Raw genomic sequence first — 9,158 nt, 5'->3', positions numbered from 1 at the left:
TGAGCTGAAGTGGCCTCATTTGGATCAACTGGCTTCACCTCTCCACTTGTTGCCACAATAAGCGACCTGATGCTCGTCAGCGTGGAAATGACGTGCACGTTTTTTGGCGAGCTCATAAATAAAGGATGGCCTGTCCTCTCACTGTCAGTCTGAAGGAGAGGCAGCAGAGGGAAGGTGGCAGCATTGGAGACGTTCACAGGACAGATATATATTTATATATACACCAGGGTTTTTTCTTTCGGAGGGGAGGAAGATATCTAAACCGTGACATCATATTTACCGGAGGCACTAAAGTGGAGGATAAAACAGGCGCAAATGTGATTTAAGGAACAGACTCAGGTGCAAAGAAAGCAAACTGGCGGCGCACTTAATATGCAGAAGTCACCAGTGGAAGATGCAAACTTCCTCTCCAAATATTTCTTCTGGTAAGTCATGTTTTCTACATCCTTTGATTATCTCTGGACGGCAAGGTGCAGCTGCTCATTTGGTGACTTGCGCATTTCTATATTGAGTAATTAACGACTAAATCACTTGCTACATATCTGTATTTGGTCATTGTAGAGTTTTAAGCTTTTTTGGCGGTGTTTTGAGATATGTTGTGCATGGGCTCAGGTAAACATATGATTCTGTTTTCTGATTGACAAGTTTGTTTATGATGTATTTGCGTCGTAATTTGCTTCCAAATAAGAGTAAATCAATACAAAAGTGCACTGGGAAGTAGATTGTTAGCTTACAAAATGCGCATTTTGCAGATTAGCCTGTGCGCAAAAAGTACGTTTTGCTCCGTTTAAGTGTGTTCTAGAAAACGCTGTCAGGTGGGAGTAGGCGCACCAAGGGTTTGCTAACTCATCAATATCTGATAGCATTGAATCAAAAAGTATTATAAACGCTAATAGCATTACAAATGTGACTTTATAAGCAAACATTAACATCACAGGACGTTTTGATGAAAATGATGTGTTTGAGAATGTTTGCTTTGATATCTAAGTTTTCTATGGTTCAATCATTTGTGTGATGTTAGAATATCCTTCCTCTTAAATTACAACACACACTGATTTCAGTTTAAGCTGCACTGAGCTCTAATGAAAGGTCACCCAAAGAAAGAAGCAGACTCCAAAAGTCAGATGATGTAATCTCCTTTATGTCACCAGCCTTTCTTTAAATGGTTCAGCCACAGAGACTAGCAAACATCTGACTTGATGTCCGCTCTCTGTCATTATTCTTACTCTGTTACAACCAACACCAGACTAGAGCTCCCAGACACTCAACAACAGTGGCTTTCATGCCAAAGGGTTACCCTCCAACCACAAACAAACAAATACATCTGATACAAGTAATACTGAATCACTTAAAAAGGTATTTTATGTGTCTTCAATGTACTATACTTACAAATAAATGGTGGAAGAAGTATGGCTCTTAAAAATGTCCATTAAACGTAAAAGTTATGACTCGAAAATGTTATTTAAGTAGAAGTACATAAGTATTACTAGCAAAAAGTAGTAGTAGTGGAGTAAAAATGTACATTATTTGCTTTTTTTTTTAACATGTATTAGAGTAGAAGTATATGTCACATACAATGGAAATACTCAAGTTAAGTGCAAATATGTGAAAATAGTACTTAAATACAATACTTAAGTAATATTTATTTGCGATATTCCACCACTGGTACACTGAGTCTTACAGCAGCTGATGGTAAGTTAATGCATTCCTATGTCCACTCACCAAAGAGTCCGTTTTGTTTTGTTTATTTATTAGCATATTGTCAAAGTGCACATACACATATGTTGCTGTAGATGTCCTACCTTCAATCAGTTGATACCCAGCCCTCTGGTGTTCCTGCAGGTGGACGTCACCGCTGCTCAGAAAAGGCTTCAAGAAGAAGTTGGAGCTGACAGATGTGTACAAGGCTCCTTCGTTTGATCTGGCAGACAACCTCTCCGAGAGACTCGAAAGGTTTGTGCACTTTTAAGACTTGTTTTTGAATGTTTACATCGCAGCTGATTGGAAATGGTAGTCTGTCTTGTTCTAAGGCTTCAGGTATAAGTCTAGTCAATGGTTTAATAAAGTTAAGACGTCTTGTTTTCGATAAGCTATCAAGAAAGTTTCCGTCAGTATAAAGAAAAAAAAAATTAACTGCAACTTTAGAAAGAAAACAGGCTGTCTTTTACTGCTTAGGTGGGAATACTGTATTAGATAACAGGTCGATCTGGATGTTAGCATCTCATGGTTTCCTGATAAAGTACTAATAGGATTTGTAAAATTGATTTAGGAGAACATAAGTTCTGTGTCAAAGTTATCCCATTTAAGATAATAGTTTAACAACATAATCTAAACACCACTTTTATGAACTTTGAACGCAAGAACGGTCACCTGATTTCAAGAAAACATAGCTAAGCTAAAGGTGGCTAATGATTGCCATGATGCCGTCTCATTTATTCATTTGTTGGTAACCAATGTTTGTAAGACACAAAGAGTGAGGTATTGACTCCCGATTTTATGTTGTAGAACAAAACCCATTCAATTACTCATTGACTAAGTGCGGAAGCAACCCGGAAGTGCTAAAATGCTGACTCATTTCCAGGTTTTAGGACTCATTCCTGCGCCACTGTATGGCAATTCTCTGACAGGACCATGAGACTGCTGATAGTTGGAGATAATGTTTGAAGTGAAGAGTTTACTAAAAAATGCAGTTTGTTATCTTGAGAAACAGCATATTTTCTCTTAAAGTTACTAAGATGATCACCCTAAATAACCCATATTTACATGCGTCCATTTCATTGATTGTTTTGGCACTTTTCAAATTGACTGCTACAGGGCCGGCCCTCGGCATAGGCAGTATAGGCGAATGCTAAGGGCGCATCAACCCATAGGGGGCGCCGAACATTGGGGATAAAAAAAAGAAAAAAAGTTAGAAATTTAAAAATGTCATTGCACAATTTCCCGATTTTGGATCAACAAAGTATATCTTATTATCTTATACTAACAGAACTACGCATATATTGCATACAGCGCCCATAAACTATGGCACCCCCCCAAAAAAAATCTAATTGAACCGCCCCAGCCCCAGTAAAAACCAGAGGTTTATGTGAAATTGTTCTTTTTTTTGAAATAATGGTTTTAGTGTGCAATTATAGGTTTTAATTTTGTGTTTGTGTTAATTTAAAATGAATCAAACTCCCCAAAAACATATACAGCTTCTGTGTGCTTTTATTAACATTGGAATTTACTGTGTAAGCGTCCGCGGGGGGGAGAGCTTTAGAGAGCTCTCTCCCGAAAGACTGAGCGGCTCTGATAACCTCAGCTCAGTGAGGTAAAGGCACCCCTTTACAGTATATGATCATTATAGGTATAAAAAAATAAGAGAATAGATGAAAAACAGGTATAAAATACTATATGACAGTAAAAAAAAGTTGTTATTAATAAACAAGAATACAGTTTGAAAGGGGAGTGATTTGTAAAATATCCATAACGAAAAAGAAAATCTGCTTGCAGTTCTGTTTAATATGAGTGTTTAGAGATGTATCCATAGATCTCCTCATGTTGCTCTCAAAGTGGACCAGATTGATGCTTTTGACTTCAATATTTTTTAAAAAGTCTTCCCGGGGGTGCATGCCCCCGGACCCCCCTAGAGGAGGTGAGGTCCCCCCCTCACTTAAATCATGTTCAAATGGATAGGATACTAAATAGAGTTGCACACATCTTGTTTCCATATATTTCTGTTTTCTCATGCCACAACCGTGCATGTGCGAGTCATAGTGAGTGTCTACATTTGGGGGGGGGGGGGCGCCAGCTAAAATCTTGTCTAGGGCAGCAAATTGGTCAGGGCCGGCCCTGGACTGCTAGCTTAACACAAACAATGTCCTGCACAAGTCATAAATCTTAAAGCATTCATAGTAATCATCAGATTTGGGCTTCAGAACATCAGAGGTCTAAAGGCTTCTTTGGGAAAAAGCAATTTTGCACCAATGACTCGTAATCGCTCAAATTGGCAGAAAATATAACCAAATGCAAAACAGCAACAAGTCAGTTTATTCTGTAGAGCCCTCTCACATCAGACATGTTGACATGTTATAGCAGGAAAGCACAGGGGTAAATAATAACATCAACAAGGGCTCAGCTCCATTTAAGAAGCCATGACTGCAGAGAAGCATGCATATTATCAAGGCACTCCTACTGTATATGAAAGTAGCCATCATTACTGTTATTATTTACACATGCTTTTCCTGCTATGATACATTAAAGTCACTGCTTTGAAAATAACTCTCATGCTACCAATCGTATGCCAACATGTAGGGAAAAACTCGCATTTCAATTAAGACATTTCAAGCCCATTTTCAAGAGCTGGACGAAAGGCAGTGAATGCTGGACCCTGAAGCCAACCCTGCAAAGGTCTCTAGACGGATGCTACACCAGAATGTTGCGAGCAGTACTTAACATCAGCAAGAGTGTACATGTAACCAACAAGATCCTGTACGAGGGAATACCAAGGGTGAGCGAGAAAATTGCAGCCAGGAGAATGAGACTAGCACGACATCGCCAAAGGTATCAAGAGCTGCCAGCCGGCAAATTGGTGCTGTGGGAACCAACACACGGGCATCGGTCACGAGGACGTCCCGCACAAACATACGTGGACGTACTCAAGAATAATGCTGGAGCACAAAGTACCAATGAACTGGCCAGATGTATGGAGAACCGGGATGACTGGAAGCAACGACCGAGGGCTCGTCTGAGGACGACCTAGAGAGGACGAAAGAAATAATGAAAGAAATGGCAGAAATGCTCTAGATATGTAACTTTTTACTGTATCAACTACAACCATATTTATATACACAGATGCATGACCATCGTACATGAGTTTAAATCCTTATGTTGGATGATTTTGCAGGGAAAAGTGGAACCTAGCAGCGTGCTATCATGATGTTTTCATACGTGACCTTTGCATGTGTTTACAGTAGCCATGCTTCCCTCTGTGGGCTGGCATTTAAACAGGGGTAGACATAAACCAAACCTGTGTGTGCCAAACAAACACCCCGGCAGCCAATGATGGACAAGGTTAACTCTTCTCTCCCTTTCGATTCGTTTTTGATCTCCCTGGGTTCATCTTACTCTTTTGTTTCCTGTCTCATACCACTCTTAATCTTTTCTCTCACTACCTGTTTCCTCAAATTAAATGAACCTTGGATTTGCTTTAATTTCTTACATCTGGCATGTTAACGAATTAGCCAACGTTCACTTTTCATGAATCCTTTTACTCTTCAAAGTAGTTATTAAACATCTTGAAATAAAACATGGAGTGGTTTAAAATGATATTTGTAAAGCCTTGTCATGGCCAAGTCGTCATGACATAACTTCAAGTGCCTAATTGAATGGATCTATTAAACACAAGCTTGTTTTAGCTATTTTATTCCCTTTTTCTGTCTCTCTTTACTTCAAATGGCACATTTAAATGATTTTTTTCCACCATGTTTTTGCTTTCTACTATTGACCCCCCTCTCTTCATCTTATCTTTTACTGGTCTAAAAAATCTCTGAGCAAAGAGCAATATCTTTATTGAGTTATTGCATCTTTTTCACAGACATTGACAATAAGCGAATGACACATGGATAAATGAGTCGGCGATCCATCCATAACCTAAATATAGGCTACAAAACCAAGACAAGTGGTACACCATTGATACATTTGTATTTCTTTAACGAAAAAAGGAAATTTAAATACTCATGCGTCTCCTTTTCTTTTATTTAACTTTGCCTAACAACGGCAGCCTCGCCTCTCGGTTACCGGGGCCCCGCGTCACGATGAATGGTGCCAACAAGCCGGTTAATGTAAATGGATGTTAAAAAGCCGACCTTTAGAGAGGGCCCGGTGCCCGCCGGGTGATGAATGAGAGGCGGTGGGTGATTTCGCTTTCACTATTCCGATCAGGCAAACAGTGAAGGCTTCTGGGAATGTGAACTTTAGCTTCCATTAAAACATGCTGTGTACCGTCAGCCCTCCATCAGACTCGGTTCAGCTCAGTCCAGCCTTTCCAGCATGGGGAGGATTTCTGTGTTATGGCTTAAACGTTTCTAAAGCAGCCACTTCCAACATACGGGGGTGTGATTTCAACGCACAAATAATCTAGAACCATAATCAATTTTTCAAGATGAATCCATTTATTTTCCACTGCATCATATCTCTCCTTCTCAGTGTGTCTGGTGTGTTGCAATCCCACCCCCGTATGTTGGAAGTTGCTGCTCTATAGAAACGTTTAAGCCAGTACACATCAGTTGAACTGGTTTAGCTTCCCCCGTCTAAAACCAACCCCTTCCCCATAAACAGACATAATATAGCAGATAGGAGACCAAGGGGTGTCAACAAATATATTCGGGGGCGTAAACAACTAAGGTGAGTAGATACATATTCAACAAATAATATCTGTAGGCCATGTATACTAATAAGACAAGACATGTTAAACAATTAAAATAAAAACTCATATAATAACCTCCGTTAAATGGCTCCTACAATTTCATCACACCAAAACAAATTGGCATTGTGCAAATCAAGAGCGAGAAAGAAATTGAAGTTAAGAAAATGTTACCCCATGGAAACTAGTGTAAATTAAAATGTTAGAATTGAAATAAATGCAGGAGTTTATGTTGAGTACAATAGGCCGTGAAAGGCTACATTGCCATAGTCTGAGATTGCTAATGAAACCATTTACAAAATATAGTTACGAGTATGTCAAAAAACTATTAAAAACATTGAGATATACTAAGAAAGTGTCCTTGCTAATACACCTAACCCCAAATTGCTCCCGATAGCATGTCCAACGATGCGTGAATGTTGGTTTCCCCTTTTATGGCACCCTTTGCCTCTGTATGACGGGGTGTGAAAGCGTTAATGCTGATTTGTACGTGTACAAAAAGTGCATTAAGAGTTGAGAAAACTGGAAAAGCTCCATATAAATGCAGCATATTTAGCATTTACTACAAGCTTTGCATTTTGTTATCGATTCTCCAGACAAAGTTAGATGGACAGCTGGTTTGTTGGGAAATTACTACATGTACATGTTTTATTTATATGTGTTTGTTTCCAAATGACTCTCCTATTGATAGCCATAGAAGTTCTAACAATGTAAGAATATATGAATAAATGCACTGGCTGAAGAGTTAGTCATCCTCAAATGGAAAGTCGGTGTTTCGATCCTCAACCTATGCATTCAACGTGTCCCATTGTGTGTTTGGGGTAAGGTGAACCAGCTGGTTTGTTGGTAAAGTAGTATATTAACATATTTTATTTATATGCCAACTGTGTGTAAATGTGTGTGAAAGTTGGTTTTCACCTTGTATGGCAGCCTTTGCCTCTGTTTGAATGGGTGTGAATGGGTTAATGCGCCTTGTCTATGTAAAAGACTGGAAAAGTGCTTTATCAATGAACTCCATTTACCCTTTACTACTACAAGCTTCCCAATTTGTGGCTAAATTACCATCCAAAGTCAGCTGGTTTGTTGGCAAAGCAGTACATGTACTTGCTTTTGTCATTTAAATGTTTTATTCATGTTTTTTTGTGTTTGTTTCCAAACAATTCTCCTTTTGACACCCAAAGAATTCCAATAACGTAAGAATATATGGATAAATGCACTTTGCTTCAAGAGTTAGATAGTCGTTCTCCAATCAGAAAGTGTGTGATTGGATCCCTAGCCCAAGCATTCAACATCTCAGTGTGTCCTAACGGCCCGTCCACACACAGGCATGAACAAAATCTTGAAAAATCTTGATGCTGGGCGTGTCTGAAGCTTGGCGATTTTTTGCGACCAACAACCAATCACATGAATCTCCCGCCTCCGACATACGAAGCAATAGCAATGTTAAAACGAAGTAAACTGGATATAAACTCCCCAAGCAGGCGAAAACCTACCAGTTTCATCCACTGTTTCTGCCACCTCCCTCCATGCCTGGTTCCTCCGGTTTGTATCCCGGTAAATAGTTCTGGTCGTAAAGAACCGGGTGATTTGCTACCGTAATTTCTCGTTTGGAATATGAGGAAATGAACTGCGGTCTGGCTCTCCCAGCTTGCACGCGGTTTGATTGGCTAGCGCGTGTTTGCATAAACGGGATTTGATTGGCTGATGCCAGCTTCGAAAGCATCGGGAGCATCAAAAGTTGAACATTGCTCAACTTTTGATGCTCACGATGCTTGCAAAGCCATGCTCCGCTCCCCACAATGCAGTTCGGCGAAGATTAAAAATCTTCTACGTCACCCTATTCAAGTGAATGGGCGAAGCTTTGAAAGATTTTTTTCATGCCTGTGTGTGGACGGGCCGTAACGGAGCCAGGCTAGCTGTTTACCTGTTTCCATTTATCATGCTGAGCTAACCTTTATTGTAGCTTAAAGCAACACACTCTCACTCCCTAAGCGTCCAGGAGCGACGCTTGGTCAGGGTCCCGTGGCGTGCAGTTGGGACGCGCCGAGGCTCCTTCAGCTTCATAAACGGACGCAAAGAGCTTTCAACTGATTGCAATGTATTCCCATCGGCGGCGGTATTTGACGCTCAGGGAAGCACCGCATCATATCTCGTGTGGAGAGTGAGAGGATTTGCCTAAGGTCCTCGCTGCGAACCAGTCCCACTGCAATCAAACGCTACGTCAACCTGCGCGGGCTCCGAGGAAGTCGAAGTATTGGTCTACGTTTCTCGAAGGTTGACGAACGTTACTATAAGGGGTAGCCGCCGCCAATAAACTGCGAGTACCTTCGTGCCGTTAGGCAAAATAAAGCCGTCGAGAATTTACGTTACACTGAGTAGTTGAGTTTTTGTGGTCTAATGGGAAACAAATTATTTACTGTAACTATCCAAATTTAACACATGTTACGAAAACACAAAAAGGGGAAGTTAAACCTCTTTGTTGACAAAAGAGCTTTACACCTCGCGGTTTTCTGATGTGATGGGTGTAGGGGTCGATAACAACACTGCTGGCGGACAGCCGAAACGCTGTTTGGAACACAATGGAACATGTGGTTAACATTTGGATAGTTACAGCAAATTCATTTGTTCCATAGACCAACAAGAAACTCAACTACTCATCACCTCATAGTGACAGAGTTTAGTTAGCTGGTCATTCCTCCTTATGAATGTAGGCGCACATGTTAAGAGGCAATAGGTTATCCCTTACATGCGACCG

The 9,158-nt window shown here is 40.4% G+C and overlaps 1 protein-coding gene across 1 annotated transcript in view; it reads left to right on the top strand.

The window, feature by feature from the left end:
• The first annotated feature begins 372 nt into the window (after positions 1–372).
• LOC104965262 (cystic fibrosis transmembrane conductance regulator-like) overlaps positions 373–9,158 on the top strand; it is a 20,010-nt gene continuing 11,224 nt past the window's right edge. The window contains exons 1-2 of the mRNA XM_010794220.1: positions 373–425; positions 1,843–1,953. Coding sequence (XP_010792522.1) covers positions 373–425; positions 1,843–1,953 — 164 coding nt within the window. The remainder of the gene's footprint in view (positions 426–1,842; positions 1,954–9,158) is intronic.

Source organism: Notothenia coriiceps, unplaced genomic scaffold (assembly GCF_000735185.1).
Source record: "Notothenia coriiceps isolate Sejong01 unplaced genomic scaffold, NC01 NC01_scaffold00037244, whole genome shotgun sequence".
NCBI lineage: Eukaryota > Metazoa > Chordata > Actinopteri > Perciformes > Nototheniidae > Notothenia > Notothenia coriiceps.
This window is presented reverse-complemented; position numbering and strand designations above follow the sequence as displayed.